General features: G+C 30.1%; 1 protein-coding gene across 3 annotated transcripts in view; it reads left to right on the top strand.

The window, feature by feature from the left end:
• Positions 1-501: 501 nt before the first annotated feature.
• Positions 502-18,290, top strand: part of Frl (formin-like protein) — a 29,712-nt gene continuing 11,923 nt past the window's right edge. For 2 of the 3 annotated variants that reach the window (XM_011058200.2, XM_011058202.2), the window contains exons 1-8: positions 502-1,390; positions 7,886-7,969; positions 9,877-9,963; positions 11,601-11,707; positions 14,240-14,379; positions 15,869-16,044; positions 16,650-16,726; positions 17,783-18,098. In XM_011058200.2, coding sequence (XP_011056502.1) covers positions 1,172-1,390; positions 7,886-7,969; positions 9,877-9,963; positions 11,601-11,707; positions 14,240-14,379; positions 15,869-16,044; positions 16,650-16,726; positions 17,783-18,098 — 1,206 coding nt within the window. In that variant the 5' untranslated portion in view covers positions 502-1,171. The remainder of the gene's footprint in view (positions 1,391-7,885; positions 7,970-9,876; positions 9,964-11,600; positions 11,708-14,239; positions 14,380-15,868; positions 16,045-16,649; positions 16,727-17,782; positions 18,099-18,290) is intronic. The other variant, XM_011058201.2, reaches the window with a different exon arrangement.

The following is an 18,290-nucleotide window of genomic DNA, read 5'->3' as shown; positions in this document are numbered from 1 at the left end:
AAACTTGAGATTGATTTTCTCTCTTCTGATTAAATTCCAATCCAATCTCAATCTCTAATCTGTCACACCTCAACGCGTAAAATTTACAAAGGTGTAACAAGTGGCCTTGAATTAATCCCTGAGAATCGATTGTGTATCTCGAAATGAGAGAATCGATTGTGTATGAGGTAAAAATTACAAAAGTGAGCAAATTCACTAGAGTATTCGTAATTTAATTGGTCAATAGTAATCTTTGCTCATTTGTAATTTTCACCTGGGGAGATTGTGGATTTTGAAAGGAGATGAAAATTATAAAAGTGGGCAAATTCACTCGAATATTCACACTTTAATCAATATTTGATGAATTTTCTCATTTTTGTAATTTTCATCTCATTTCAAGATATACAATCGACCTCCCCGAATATATTTATCTTGGAATATTTGAATTTCGCGGTAATTGAAGAATGGTACCGTGATCGACGAATGCGCATGTCTGATACGTAAAGAGCAGAGAGTGTAGATATAGGTGTAGGTGCAGACGGCTGACGGGTGCGCCACAGACGGACGATCATGATTTCTCGAGGTTGTTCGGTGGCTGTCAGTCCATGTCAGTGTCGTGATGTGAATGCAAGCAGTGTGGTGTGGGTGTGAACGTTTCGTCGAGCAAACGCGGTGCGCGACGAAGAGTCGTGCATTGCGAGAATAACGAACGTCTTGATATTCGCGATGGACAACCAGGACAACTGCTTGGCGATACCTGTTGCACGTTCCGATACGAATCGCCTTGTCTCGTCCGTTTACCAGCATTCCTCTTAACTGCTCCACCGCATCGACGAGAACGAGGCGAAGGATGCATTACACTGCTGCGTTCGTGTCCGTTGTTGACGTTTCCTCGTAGATGCGCGCGTGATGCGCCGTCGTTGACGGTACATGTGTGCGTGTTCGCGTGTGTGTGTGTGCATCTGTATGTGTGTGTGTGATATATATGCATACGTATGTGTATCATCACATTATACGTTTATGTTTCTCGTTACGTCGTGTTGCATCGAGTAATTCAGAGTAATCTAGTAATATAGTAGTGGAGCGAGTCGACATATCTCCGAAGATTTCCGTCCGTACGTCCGTAATATAATAATATTCGCCGGCGCAAGCAAGCGCGCTCGCGCGCGCGCGCGAACGCTACAGAGGAAATATGGGTATCGTGCAGAGTCGCAGTGGGGAGGGCGATGGTGGTGTACGTGAGGTTTTCGTCGGCGGTGTGAAGGCTGGCATGCCTCATCACTCGTGTCAACTCAACATGGGCATGGGCAGTCTGAGCGGACCTCACACGCGCACGGGTAGCATGCGTAGCGCGCCTAGACAGCCGATGCCGGACGCCGTCGAGCTCGAGAGGCGCTTCACCAAAGTGCTCGTGAGTATACTGAGTGCAACACCCTTTTTCTTATTCATAATTTCACGCGCGGCAATCCTAGCAGACGATACTTTATCTGTAATTATCGCATAATACTTCTCACTTTACTTTTCACTACTTTCCGTCTCGCCCACTTTTTGCTTTTTTTTTTATTTTTATTTTTCTCCAATATTTTGTATTACATATTTTTTTTCTCATTTATACAGAAATCGGACAATTAAAAGTTATTTTTTTGTATGTTACGTACGTGGAATATGTTAGGTCCAGTTAGATAAAAAAAAAATTCGATTGTTGTGAGTCAAGGTTATATTAATTGGACAAACTTTGTTTTGAAATTTGAATGAATAAATATTCACGAGCACAAAGTTGAACGATTTTCATGAAAAATATTTTCATGAAAATTTAATATTTAATATGAAATATCATGAATTATTTTGCATTTATGTATGCATTTTATTGTTATTTTTCTTATGGTTTCACCGATTTTTCGATGGTACACAAAAATATTTAATATAATGCTTATTTAGCAAAAGTAAAATAATTCCTCATCAATAAAATTAATGTTTGCTTAAACATGGATATTGTGCTTAATTAATTTATGTCCATTTCTATCAATGATTTATTTTATAATCTCGATTTAATTTTTTGTTTTTGTTTAATTTGTAGGACTAGGAGAAGATAAAAAGTAATTTAAATCAAGATTAAAGTTAATTTACATTGACAAAAGTGGACATTAACCATTTAAATTTTAATGTTTACTATAATTTATACACTTCTATAACTTTTTTCCATTCAGTATTATATTGCTGAAAATTTATTAAGATTTATATCACGTCTCTCTCTGACTTGTGTGAGTCCTTTTATTTGAATAAAATTATGAATAAAAATAATCACATACGTAATGCTTGCTATTTATTTAATCATCGAATGTTTTAATATTCGAATATTCACGATGACTAATTATTATGTACATCCAGCACGTGTCTCCTGAAGGTATGATGAATCTTTCATGATTTATAATGTCATTTTATTAAAATTTAAAACGCTAGAATTTGATAAAAAAACATTATAAAGATAAAAATATATGTTTCTCTCTCAAGCATAAAAAATATTTAAAAATAACATCCAATAAGAAATTAACTACTTTGAAAGTAGATGAAATCTTTTGATTAGTCGAGACAAATCTAAATCTTAAAAAACATTTGAAGACATATATTTAATTGAATTCATAGGATTCTATGAATTAAACTCTACTCTTTTTCTGTGATTATTGTGATTTAAAGAAAGTTTAAAATATATAAAATTAATTCTAATGTAGAATCGTTAAAGTTGATCACCACCTTCCTACAATTAATTCAAATTTTTTCAAAATTTGCCAAAAATAAGCAGAATTCTGATACTGAGAACTCCAGAGAGTTCTGGAGTTCTCAGTATCAGAATTCTGCTTATTTTTGGCAAAATTTGAAAAAATGGCTAACTTCACAAAAGTGAGCACATCATTATCACATGCGATGACAGAGTTCTCATATAAAATCAACGCTGTTAATGTCGACCGGTTAGAATTTCCTTTTCGTGAAAGAGAACAAAGAAAATTTTGAAGAGCAAGTGTACGCGCCACGAAATGGCCCATAGCCAAATGGTGTGCACGTGCGAATAGAGTTATTCCTGGGCATTAAATAAAAAAGCCTACCAGTCGAGGGATACTGGTCGCTGTTAATAGTGTTTAAACGTTATTACTTGACCGTGAAAATTTTTGGACAGTACAGCTAATTTGGCACATTTATGTATATTTGAAGGAGTCACATTAATAACACATATTTTGATTACCATTTATTCAATGAGAATTTAAATTTTATATGTTTTGTTTATTTTTTTTTATTTTTTGTGTGTGTAGATAAATTTTTTAAAGAAGAAATTTAAATTGATGTGCACTATTTTTATATTAATTTTTATATTAAAATTTTTTATTTTATAACTATTTTATAATAATTTTTTGAGGTTACACATTGTATAATACTATTTCCATAATTATAAATATTGTTATTATAGTAAAAATCAAATTTATTAATTAATTATGAAGGTAAAATTATTGTATAACTATGTAACCATAATTAAATTACAGTATTTAGCACTAATTTTGTGTTTAATGTCTAAAATATGAATAAAGTAACTTTGCACATAAAGAATAATCTCTTTATTTCATAAATAGTCTTTAAAGTGTTGAAAATGAGTCTTTTTTTTTATACTAATCTAATTCATTAGATTATATTATACTATATAAGTAATATATAAATATATGAATCAAATATTAAAAGCTTAAACGCTAAATTAATTGTTTCATTGATATATTGTAATTGTGTGATTTATATTATATCACAATGCAAATCATAAAATTATCTGTTTTATTTAGATCCATATCTGCAAGATCAGCGATCAAAGTCATCTCGAATACAATTTGTTCAGCATAGGTCTAGAATGAGAAAGCGCTAATTCTCTCTTTAATTACAATATATAATCAGTGCTCTTCATTACGGTCACTAAAGATGCGTCAATAATAATTATATATATTATAAATATATTGACTGTATTTCTATAGTTGACCACCCTCTTTCTTCTCGTTTGTTAAATCGTAAGAGGTGATCGATAATCTCCGATTATTGTATGCTAAGGCGGGCTGAAAAGAAAAGAGAATATTTTATTCGAACTGCATCGCACATGACGACGTGAGTCGACATGCTGTCGGCGACGAGCGTTGCAATATTTTTCGTGCAAAAAAGAATTCAAACATAGAATTGCGAGCCTGAGCTTTCCGTCCGGTCCGCATATGTAGAGCTGCGTTACACGCTGTCTGCATATTAGGGCGTTATAAGAAACCCAGTGTAATCGCAATGTGCATCATAATCGCAGAAAGAGACAGTCGTTGTTAAATGAACCTCAGTCGTACGCTGTTTTCGTTGCGACTATAAAGAACAATTGTTCTTTGAACTTGATGCACGGAAAGACGTAGAAACACGTTATTTTTTTATCTCTTTCTTATGAAATATTATTATTATATATTTTTTAATAAAAAAAATGGCTTCTTTTTGTGTTCTTTTGGTGTTCTTTTTTATTAAAAAATTTTACATGGTATTATAATTATATAGCTTTTAATAATAAAGCTTTTCGATATAAGAATTTAATCTAAGGCTTTTATTTCAAAAATAAATGTTATTTTAATTATAAATTATTAGAATTGTTTGGTACAACGATTTTACTCATCGAAATGTGTGTTACATTTTTTTAAGTTAATATATTCTAATATATTTAATAATATTATTGCACCCGCGAAACTTTGCGCCGTGAAATTTTCTTGAGTTTGCATGAAGATCGAGAAGTAGCGCGCGTCGGTTGTTTTCCGTGCCTGGATTTAGAATTGACAGGACGAGAGTTTCGTTCCGTTATGTTTCTGGGCTTTATCTGACTTTATCATTGTACTGATAGTTCCGTCATTAAAGTTCTGGTTTCTAAATACAGAAGTGTTGTGATTTCCGTGAGTGCGACGAGAACGCGATCCATACGGAACATGAGAACGCGAACGCTACGCGCGCGAAAGTGACTGTATTGATATTCAATAATTCAACATAATATCAAAGAAGTATTTTAATTAAAATAAAAATATCGAAATGAACAGCATTAAATATAATTTGTACAGATGAACAATTACATCAAGTAACATCTCGTCAATACTAAAAATTTATTATTCAATTATACATAATAAAAAAACATTTCGTATTTGTATTGGAAATGAAGTGAACTTTTTGTCGAATTTTTTAACATATTCAAGTGTCAATTTAACATAATGTGATTATGATATTTAAATAGTTTATGTTAAATTGATATTCAATATTTCTCTCTAGTATCAAGTAAAAAAAGTTTATGAGTAAATGAACAAATAACGTAAAAATAATATGTTTTAAAACGTAATTTTTAAGATGAATAAATAAAATATATGTTCATTTAATATGTTATAAATGTTAATTTTATTGAAAAAAAATGCTTCCACGGTTGGTTTAAAACTATGTCAGTATTATCTTTTTAACTAATATGTTACCTTCTAAAATATTCATTTTGTGTTAAATTAACACCCAAATTAAATGGACCGTATAAGACATATGAAATACATTAAATTTAATACAAATTTTCTCACAATTTTGACTATAGTTGATATGAACGTAGACTTCTTGAGGAAAAGAGTAACTTCCTTAAATTTTTTACATGTGCCGTTTAAAGACAAAATTATATAAAGCTATATGATACTTCATATTTGTATGTTTTTATAATGTTGTATATTATCAAGTAAGTAAGTAGTAATATTAATGGCGCGTGTAAAATAATGGCGCAACAATGAAATCTGTAGATATTAGAGCGTAACTTTTCGGCTTTCTAAAAAAAAGAATATAATTTCCTATATACAGATTGTTTGTGTAACACTCTTAAGAAATATAGTTTTTTTTAAATTTGGAAATAAAATCATACATTACTTTTTTATAAAATTTCTAATTCGAAACATTATTTTATAATTACAAACTTTATGATAATTCATTATAACAGAGTTGTAAACAGTTTTAAACAGTTTATTATAATGCTTAATTGTTGTTTTTAATATGTTTTAAACATGTTTTTTTATAATACTGTTTAAAGCATATTTGAAATATTAAATACACATTTAAGAAGAAACGTGTTTTATTCTTAAAAAAAAAACATAAATTTTGTCACTCTGCATTATAAATATTATAATAGAAAAATACAATGTTATTTTATGGTAAATATTATTTTAAGATTAGCCCTTTCAAAATTCAATGACTTTGTCAAGATTTTAACCATCCCTTGTTATTCATTAAAAAATTATTAACAAAATGTTTAAAAAACAATGTCTAATTTCTGTTACATACAGTGTTAAGAACTATCCTGAACACTCCCTTTCTTGCGTAATGACTTTCCATCGCGAAGCGAGTTACAAGAACATGAATGAACTGTTTCTAAACATAAATACGCAATGTTTTTTATCGTATGTTCCTTTTTCTCTATTTACGTAAATTGTTAAACCTTCTTTTTCCTTGCAGTTTTTTTTGTCATTATATATATCGAAATTATTTTGTTTACATTAATTTAATACATTATTTTTCGTCATCTGCTTATCTCCACAGCTTTCTTCTTATCTTCGTCAGTTTTCGTGTTATAGGGATACATTTTTCCTTTCTTCACAAATTTATCTCCTCTGAACAGAAATTCTTTTATCTCTCTCTTTCTTCCTCGTATTCTATCCTTTACGTCTTCTCAATCAATATTTTTCTCATGTATATTCATTGAACATATTCATATCTCAAAAACGAGTCGTTTCCTTTTTTTTTTTGTTTCCTCCAATGTCTCTTTACCGTCTATTAATCCAATGCGTTTCTCTTTCTTCCGGGTCATTACCCTTTCACTCTTTCTCTTTTTCCTTCTTCTTTCTATCCATCACACATATATAAATTTGTTCAGGCATGACGTGGGTGAGGATGAGGGTATCGGCTTGGTAAAGTACAATGATTGCTACACAGAGGATCCTGGGCGTTACTAACTGACATGCTGCGATTAGGGAGCAGTTAATAATCTATTATAATTCGCAATTAAATTGAGAAAAATAAATAAATTAAAAGAAATAATCCTATTTTCGGTCAAAACGGTCTTAATGCTTAAATATTTCGATGTGAATTTATATACATATCCAATTTTACAAAATTGCGCGGTGATGAAATTTTTTTTAAGCTCTATAAAGCTGGCAGCACTAAACCAGCAAAATCAAATCGGAATATTTAATACTTATTTAATACTTATTTTGTACTAAATTGTACTATTAATGACAATTTTGTATTATGTGCTATTATGAAAAAAAGTAGTGCGATTAACTTAATATTAAATTGGCAGGACCAATTCAAAATAAAAGAAAAAGAGAAAAGTGCTTCATATGTTGAACAAATCAGCAGTTAAAAAGTAGAATTAGTGAGCATCCATATAAATAGGAACATTAGTCAGCTTTTAATTGGTCTCAAAGAAAAAAAATGTTAAAGCAGTCATTAAATCTTGAGAAGTGTTACATATACCTATAATTTCAATTACATGATAACATTTTTATACAAAAAAATTCATTGTTTTTAAGATATCTGAAATTCTACTAATACATATTCAAAAAGAAATGAAAAAATGTCTTGAGTCTTTTAAAATTTGGTTGTTTTAATTCAAATAATTATTAATTCAAAAAATTATTTCTGTTTCATCAATAATTTATATTTAAAATTTTTTTAGACAAATATTAATTAATTTGAATTATTATAATAATAAGTAGAAAAAACATAGGAAATCATATTTTCTATATTTGTAACATTAAAAAAATTACACAAAATAAAATTAATAAAATAGAATTCGTATATGCTGATAGATTAAAATAATGGATACAATGTTTCTTATACTGTGCAGGCCTCCATGGATCTACCACCGGATAAGGCGAAACTGTTAAAACAATATGACAATGAAAAAAAATGGGACATCATATGTGATCAAGTGAGTAGATATGTATATATATATATATATAAAATTTAGAATAATCTTAAAATAAAGATTTAGATAGTAATTGTGTAGATAGAGCAATGATTGAAATCGATGTAATCGATGCAAAAAAAATATAACGTATGTGGACGTATTATAAATTTCCCATGCCCGGAAACATTATGGGTCATTTCTTAAAAAATTGATTTTTTTTTAATAAAAATGTAGTTTCATTTTTATTTCAAAACAAACAAATATTTATTAAAAATACTCAATAAATAAAAAATATATAATTCCTTAATTATATAAAAAAATGAGATTATTAAAAAATCTTACGTTTTAAAGCATATTTGATTTGTTATTTGTGACCCATGATGTCCCGATTTCCTCCTATTTATGATTTGGAGACATGGCAGAACTAAGCTTCGTAAATTCCTTATTTTTCTCAACAACTGACACCCTAATATCCGCTTTACTATATAGATATAGAAAAAGGAAAATTCCCCTTTTCTGAATGTGCTTTTCACTAAAAGCTGGTGATATATTAGGGCCATTTCGATCAACTCCGATTAACTTTAATTGATTAGTCCATTGGAATTGACCAATCGCATCTGTCTTTAAGTGAAATGATAAATGCAATTAGTTTTCAGTGGCCTAATCGTTGATCAAAGTTAATTGGAATTGGAGTTAGTCGAAGTGGTCCTTAGGTCATCAAGTGTACAGAAAACCTACACACACACACACACACAAACACACACACACACACACAGAGAGAGATAGTTATATTTATATGCAGAATCACATCATCATTCAGCACAAAGGCAGTCAGAAATTAACTTACTTGCGCATACAGCATTCACCATCTTTGAAGAGACAAAGAACACCTAGAAGCAGAACTCAACTATCTAAAACAAATCTTACAGAAAAATGGAATGATAAAAATGGAATGATAAATAAATAAAATAATCAAACATACAGATAAGATGACGAATCTTATCACACAATTAGACAAAAGTATTCTTTTTATTCTCCCATATGTTAAAGGAACAATAAATGGGGCATACTAAACAAGTATAACATCCGAATCATTTTTATACCCTCTAAAAAGACAAATGTTGAAAAATCTCAAAGACCAAAGACTCACTCAGTTCCGCAGGAATATATAAAACACTTTGCTCCTATTTATTTATTCTTTATACTATCATATTCTTGTTATATATTTTTATGATACAAAGGCTATGCGTTTCAAAGATTATCTCCGCATCTAAATCCATTATTAGAATGCCAACATTTCGCGAACATTGCAATTCACTTTATCAGGAAAAGCAGCCTGATGCTGAGTTGCTTTTCCAAGGGATTTCTTTTATATAGGGGTTCCTTTTATATCGCTGTTTAGAGGTAGAAGAAGAATGAGGGAAGAGAATGGAGAAAAGGGAAAATAAGTCGATGACCGGGAGAATAGTCTTCCATATTCTATCTAAATTACCATTATCTCTGTTTAGATTATTGGAATGTTTTTGTATCTCTATAGTCTCTCTATTTTTTCTTGGAAAATATGATGAGTGACTATTATTATTTTACTAAACAATATTTGATGTCCCATTTCAATGTTGTGTTCTGATAATGCTAACTATGTGACATAGTTTCATCTAACATCATGTTGACATTCTTTCATCCGTAAATTGACTATTCTTCCAATCTCTCCAATGTATAATTTTAATTATAAATATAGAAATTAAAATTAGAAATTCAATATTAACACAGACCGAAAAGACAATTTATCGTCTGGCTATGGTTTCAAAATTAATTCTTTAGCAAAGAAAAAGTTTAAATGTCAAATTATATTTATAAGAAATTGAGAATTATAATTGAATTAGATTCATATAAATAAGTTAGTCATAATGAAACATTTATATTTGCAGGAAAGAGTACAAGCTAAAGATCCACCGTCCCATTACTTGGCGAAATTACGTACTTATCTGGATCCTACAGCATCACGAAGCCATCGAGTATGTTTTTAAATATATTTTTTATATTTTTTTCCCCCCATTAACACGTACCATGTGCGTGCGCATTTTCATTTATACATATAGTAATATACTCATTTTTATATATTCATTTTTTCAAGCAAAAATTAATATATCTTAAAGATATGTTGATTGCGTATGCTTATTTTAACTCTTCAGTAATCGCGTGGGACTCAAACTGACACAATTAGGTGTTATTTGTTAACTTTATAATCCTGTAATTCATACGAAAGTGATAAAAATATCAATACAGGTCAAACTAATAAAACAAATGTTTCGACATTTAATATAGTTATCCTCAGTTTTACACAATTATAATGCTGTCATAAAATATATTGTAAATTAACAAAAATAATAAATTCTATTATTTATTATAAATAAATGGTGCGAGATATTTTTATATCATGAATTTAAATTCAATTGTCCGATCGAGTACATTATTTCAAACGATTGATTCACCCTGTTGGCCAAATCATCAATTTAAGAAATTTATTCCGGTTCTACGTTATATTGTCATAATACATGCATTGTAAAATATACATCCATGCATACTGTAACACAAATTAATTTCTTTTTTTGAACTGTTTTCTCCCAAAATTGAATATATATAATCCCTTTACTTCACTTCTCAAATTAGCCATTTCATCACAAATAAAATTATACACGCAATGTGATTTTGAACGTCGGAGACTTTTTCAATAATGCGAAAAATCTTGATGCTAATTCATACGTAGTTTGAAAAGTATCCGCTTCTACTAGCTTTTAACTCATATTATATTATTATTCAAACTGAGAACAAAAAGTAATTGTGATAACTATTTTTTTGCAACATTGGCAAAGCACACATTTTATAAGTTATTGTGTCATTTTATCTTATTTATAAGCATTATTTCATGAGTCGTATATTCCACATTATGAGTAATCTTATGTTCCATCCCACGGGATATATGGCAAAAATGCAGATTTCAAAATTTTTTTTTAATATGAAAAACAAGTATTTCAGATTCCTAATATTTTTTTCATGGTAGTAAACAGTACAAAATTTAGCAAAATTTTTGCTAATATATAATTTATATAAACATAGTAAATAGTAATAAATTAAGTTTTTGTTAGGTGCGACATATGTACCGGATTTATCCTACTCTACAATGCGTTTATTACGACTGTACAATGGTTGGCGAACCAGAATAAATTTCTCAAATTGACGGTCTGGTCATCAGGGAGAGTTAACTGCCTTGAATATAATGTACTTAATCGGATTGGACAACTGAATTCATCATATAAAAAGAGGAATATCTCCCACTATTTATTTATAAATAATATAAGATTTGTCATTTTTGTTAATTTGCAATGTATTTTAATAGCAGCGTGCTAACTTGTGATTGTGTAACAATGAAAATAATCATATTAAAGTCGAAAATTTTGTTTTATTACTTTGACATGTATTGTTGTTTTTATCATTTCGATAAAATGGATTATAGAATTATAAAGTTAGCAAATGATCTCTAGCTTGATTAACCCCTACTTAAGAGATATTAAATTTCTTTATCTTTTTTAAAATGATAATTGGATTCATCCGTAAGAAGTTCATTATCAAACAGATACTAATGATTACACAGTCGTATCGTTTCCTTATGTTCTTCCAGAAAAGAAAAATGGTCGGAGAATCTACATCGACTCAAGTATTGCGTGACTTGGAAATATCTTTACGCACAAATCATATTGAGTAAGAACTGACTCTAATAATTATTTAACCATCATAATAATTTATTCAGCTTGAATAATTTTACTATCTTAATACACATTTTATTTCGGCTATCTTATGAAAATTTTTTTTTAAATTGTATTCTTAATAAACTATTTTTGATACTCTTTAAATTTCTTGGAGTGAAATCTCACTTCAAAGAGTTAAAAATTACTGCCATTATTGAAAAAGAGTGAAAAATTTGTACTCTTTAATAAGAGTGGCAGATTTTCATTCTTATTAAAGAGTACAAATTTTTCACTTTTTTAGGGGGAGAGAGATTTCACACTTTTGAAATAAGATTCATTCTAAAAAAGGAGTGAGATTTCTTTTCTTTGGAATGAATCTCACTCCAAAAAAAGATTAAAAATCTGCCACTCTTATTCAAGAGTGCAAATTTTTTACTCTTTTTTAATAGTGGCAGTATTTTAACTCTTTTGGAATGAAATTTCACTCCAAAAAATTTAACAGTGTGGTCGCAAAAATTTTCCAAAAATTACGTAGGTTTGTATCGGAGACATGGATCTCTATCGTTTCCCCAAGGAATTTGGCGAAGTTTTTAAATCTTCATAAAGAATCTTAATTTGAAGAATTGATCAACAGAAATAAATTGTAAGGAGAGATTTTTTTTTATATAGGCATTATATATACTTATATGATTTGTTCAAGTTTTTCATCTTTGTTTGACTCAGTGGCTGCTTTTCTTTTTTAATTTGCTCCTATCTCCAATGTAAGGAGATTTCGTCACAGGTTTTATTGAGAGACGACATAGAGTGTACAAGGAAAAATCTCAAGTGCCTTGGATGGCAACATAAGTCATCAGCCGATAGGGAACCGGCAGTGGCTCCAAAACTTCGCGGTAAGCGGCATGATATCCGTCGCTGGGATGGGACGAAAAGGTCAGGAGCAGGAGCCGAAGCGCCTGCGCAAATACCGCAAGTGAGAGCCGCGCGAATATGAGTCATAGATTGCGGTTACAGGCTTTATCAAAGCTCACGAATAAGAGGCAAATTTTAGTTGAGGGATTATGTAGCACATGGATACTGTAATGAAGATTATTTTCAGAATTGATAGGCTCTTGCAAAGCAGAGCGTAGCGGAAGTGTGTGTGGGGTTCAGTCGGAAGATAGTTAAAGATGATAGTTGCTTCCCATTTACACATAAATGAAACTGAATCTGAAGTGAACTGAGTACTTTATACTCATATTAATGATGTCATTATTTGCTTACTTTGGTAAAAAGTTATCACATGACAACACAGGTTCAGAACTTCATTTTAAAGTGAATTTACGAAATTCATTAAAACACACGGTCTCGATCTTGTGCAGATTATAGGCAAAAACTCAGTTAAATCTCATTTGTCATAATGCAAAAGGAACGCGCATTCAACTGAGTCATGACGTCACAAGTGAGAATTATCTGAGAATCGGTGTAAATGGGCAGCAACTAATACATGGAGTCGTGAAATAGAATATCTACATATATAGGAAGGATCGTCAATGATATTTTTGCGGGAGAGGCTGTAATCGAGATTGAAGTAGTTACTTCTAAAACTTTAACGTAGAACTGGGTATGAGATGCATACAACAAAACCAAGGTTTTTTGTTCTTGGAATAGATATTCTTAAAATTAAATTCGCCTTTGATTGATGACGAGCGTTCAATGTATTTATCAAAGCTGTTTTTCAAATAAGATTTGGGAATAGAATAAAGATCCGAGTAGAGAACCTTAAAATATTAGATACCTTCCCGTATGGCACGTTTGACTAATTAGTTCTACTATTTCGATTTGCTAAGAATGCCACTACGAAAGGGAATCCAAATAAAATATAACTTGATATTACTTTGCTGTGCCTTAAGGATGAGGGTTTTAATGCGAAGAATTAAATGATTATTAGTTTTTTTACGATGACTGTTAAGGGCGTCCAGAACACGTGTGTGCGTGTGGATGGGTGCGGTCGAACGCACGTGCGTATGTGCGTGCGTGCGTGTGCATTTGTGATATTGTCATATTTGCTCTGAAAACCTTAAAAATTTTGCTACTTATACCTTTCAAAATTCATAACTTTAAATCTACACCTTATTCCGATAAGATCTAACTTCGCCAACTTTCTTGGAAAAATAATAGAGAGACGTGTTCTCGTCACAACCACTTTTAAAAAATTTTAAAAGTTGATATCGGGCGGATAAAGTGTAATTACGATATTTATATTCTTCTTTCAAATACGTTATCAAAGGATGATTTTAAATGAGTGTAAATTTTCGGACTCTTGGAATTTAAAATTATCGAAGCATTTGAAATTTTTTAATATCTGAAATGAAGGAGAGAAAGATTGCAACTGCATATATTATATTCTGTTTCATTTTGTGCAATGTAATTATCCCATTGTATTATTTGTATATCCCATTGTATTAGTCATTGATCACATAAATAATTATGCTAATAGTGTTGTACGTTTATTTGTTCGCGAATCGGCTTTCCGAACATCTGTATTTTGAACCGAACATTGTTGTAGATGGGTGAGAGAATTCTTAGACGAAGAAAATCAAGGCTTGGATGCTTTGATAGACTATCTCAGCTTTAGGTTATTAATGATGCGACATGAGCAACGACTTTTGGAATCCTACACAAATTCTGAAGAAAAATTGCAAACCGGTAAGAACTTTATAGAAGAAAATTAAAAAAGTAAAATCGGAGGATCTATCCTATAGTTTATTAAATATACATAACGCTTGACTAATAACATCGACGTTGCTGGTTCAAATCCTGAATTTTTTAGAATATAATTATTACACAAAATAAAAAAGCATTAGCACCAGAAGAAATTTCTCTTATTAATAAATTCGTGGGCTAATTAAATAAAATCTTATTGTATGATGAAATTATTTGTAACGATGACGGTATAAGAACATGCACTATTAATCTCGCATCTTTACGTCAACGTGTGACGTATATTTTTAAGCAGGTAAAAATTTTGATCAAGCATTTGTGCAGAACTGTTTGTTTTTAATGGAGTAAAAACGAGAAATAAGATTTCATGAAGATTGTATCTAATTCATTAAAATTCATTCAATACATCATCAGTTGTCCGTTTCGATTTTTGAAAATGTTACGGTATGCATGGTTTGCGTCAAAACTGACAGATGAAAGAGAAGTATTCATGAATGTAAATGAAGTGTATTTTTCTCATGATGTTTTAAAACAATCATATAACTGTAAAAACGCAGTTTTTGTACGATATGCAAGATGTCGTGTCAATGATTGCTTTGCTTGTTTTTATGACAAATATAACATATAATATGTACTCTATTTATTTCTAATGAATAAAATGTTTCACATTTATTCATGTTGTGCATATAGTAATCATTTATTAAACACATTTTCTGGGCAGAGAATACAAACGGAAAGAAATGCTTTGTAATATACAATAAATAGACGAGATGTATTAATTTATGTGATTAATTTTGTGCAATAATTGTATTTTACTTAGAAAAAAATTTTGGGATTTAAATCAGCAAGGTCGAGAGATTACTAGTCAAGCGCACTGTGCCAAGAACTTTTCGATCAAGCGGTCTATTCGAACTTGCTTATTAGCTGCACTTATTATACTCGAAACATTTTTTTAAACGCTTGAGAGGCGCACCTTATCTATTTGCTCAGTATCACTTGACGTCAATGCCAATCGCTATAATGAATTTTGTTGAAATCAATTGATCGATTACGTCATAAGATTTCCTTATGACGTTTCTAATAATATAATGTTTACGATAATATATATTTACGATAAATTATGCACAATAGGTATATAATATAAAGATAATTAATATTTTAATAAGTCGAACTACATTTATTTGGAAAAATAAATACCTGCTTTTTTCGTTTAATCACGGATTGCTACAATAGTATTATTAAAGTTCACACTACTATCCGTGGAAAATATTTTTGTGAATAAAAAAATTTCCTCTTTCTCTCTTTTTTAATAAAAGTCCATTTTTAAATAAAAAGTCTAAGTAGTTTAAGATATTTACATAAAGATTATCGAATGAATATTGTGTATATAAGATAATTAGATATTAATGTTCTTATGACAAATTGGCTTATCGTAGATTTTAGAAATAATAAATCGATAATAATATTAACACAGCGGGCACTGATACCTCACCATTAAACAACGGATGCTTGAGGCCACCTCTTCACGAGCTTAAAGATAGTCCTGGGGTCAAAAGGAGATCTCGACATGTGGCACGCCTAAATATGGGTGAAGCAAAGGATGATATTCATGTTTGCATACTGTGCATGCGTGCCATCATGAACAATAAGGTAAATATTAATTCGCATGCAAGTAGCTGTTTAAGATTAATTCTAACATTCGAAAATCCAAAAAGATTGTGACTCTTAATTTTATCATTTTAACATGTTCATATCAATAATTAGAAAAGGAAGTTACACAAATTATATAAACTATAATATTTTTGTATAACGAACTTGTATATTTTTACTAAAATTAAATAACATGTATTATTTTATGTAAATTAAAAATAACATTATCTTATATAGATATGAGTTTCAACGTGTACATATTGGATTTTTTACTTATAATTTATTAAAAAATTTTGGAATATTTATCTACTTGTTGATAAAATAGATCTTTGGACTTTATTTGTCTATGGTCAATTTGTATCTTCTTGTTTTCTCTGACAAGGAAAAGATTGAATATATAACCTTTCGATTTTAATGAACTCTTAATATGTTGTTCTTCACACCAAAATAAGAGATACGTATTTTTTTATATGTGCTAAGTCACTTTTAAAGGGTAAAACATCTCTTTGAAAAAGATTTGATTTTTTTCGTTCGGATTGAATGTCATTGAAACGTCGCTTACGTATAATAAAATGTATGAATATATTTATATCGATTTTTCACAGTATGGATTTAATATGGTTATTCAACACAGAGAAGCTATCAACTGCATTGCATTAAGTTTAATTCACAAAAGTCTGAGGTAAGTCACACTCATCACACACATGTATTGTCTATTATTATCTCGTATTGTTTAGAAATAATTTTAAACATGTAACAATCTCCGTAATGTATTGTAACAACTTATTCATTTTATATTCAAATTACTATAAGTTTTTGCTCAAGAACTGCATAATTTCTCCTGAAAGGGTTATCGTTTAAAAATCTTTATCTTTTTATAACAGGATAAATTTTGACAAAGCACTCGTGTGCAAATACAACAGACTAAACTGAGACGAAAAATACCATTTTGCAATTTTTGAGATATTCGAAAGATCGCCGAATAAGCGCGCATCCGCTCAATTTACTATCAAATGCAAGCGTGCAAGATATGATCAGCATGGGAGTAATTGTTTTTTTTCGCCGCTTATGCATAATAATTCAGGAGCCAGTGAACATTTTTTGCATTGTGTCATTTCAATTTGGTTTATCAATTTTTTCGTCATTTTTATATTTAAGATTGCTAAAACGGAAGTCTGCCGTCAATCTTTCGGGACAGAGACCGACGGGAGCTATTTTACTTTGTCAAGAAAAATAAAATATTTATTTAATAGCAAAAGTAATTTTTTTATTATTTATATTTTATGATATAAAAAGTGATAAAATGACAGTCGGTTAGCGAACTGTTGGGACGATATCCCCAGTATCTGCCCTCAAATATGTAAAAAAATACGATATAGATAGTTGTGTTATTTCAGTAAAGTTGGAATTTGAGACAATAATAGTTTATTATATATGATATAAGAAAAATAATCTGCCAGCCTTTTATCATAAGATTTTGGCAGATGTAATAAGTGTCGGTTGCTCAAATGCATCAGCCACACACCAAAGCATCTAAGTAAACTACCTCGTTCGATGATCTTTATTAATTAATTTCTCATAAATTATTGCGAAAATTGCAAAATGATAGGACTTTTCGACTCAGTTTAGTCTACCTATACGAGCGCTTTGTAAAACTTACCGGACTTCCTGTATATTATATTTTGTATAATTACTCTCATGATTTAGCCATTACAATAAATGTATCACTCTATTTCAGGACGAAAGCTTTAGTATTGGAACTTCTCGCTGCAATCTGTTTAGTGAAGGGTGGCCACGAGATCATTTTGTCAGCGTTTGACAACTTCAAAGAAATGTGTTCTGAGAGGAGAAGATTTACGACACTTATGGAATATTTTACTCAATATGATAGTTTCCATATAGAGTTTATGGTTGCTTGTATGCAATTTGTCAATATTGTCGTGCATTCGGTAGAAGATATGAACTTCAGAGTACATCTACAGTATGAATTCACAAAGCTTGGATTAGACGAATATCTTGAGAAGCTCAGACACACAGAGAGCGAAGATTTACAGGTTAGTAAATTGTGAATGTGTATAAAATTTATTAATATAATTAAATTATTAATATAAAATTTTATAAACAATGCACTGATTGTAATAAATAAATATTTTTAAGTTTGTCTCTTTTAATCAGTAAAGGAGCAAAAAAAATAAGACGATAGATATCTGGCAGAAAAAAATTTTATTCTTGTTTTCACATATAAT

The sequence above is a fragment of the Acromyrmex echinatior genome, chromosome 19, assembly GCF_024713525.1.
Source record: "Acromyrmex echinatior isolate Ae372 chromosome 19, ASM2471352v2, whole genome shotgun sequence".
In the NCBI taxonomy this organism is placed as follows: Eukaryota; Metazoa; Arthropoda; class Insecta; order Hymenoptera; family Formicidae; genus Acromyrmex; species Acromyrmex echinatior.
Note: the sequence above shows the minus strand (reverse complement) of the source record. Positions and strands in the feature narration are given on the sequence as shown.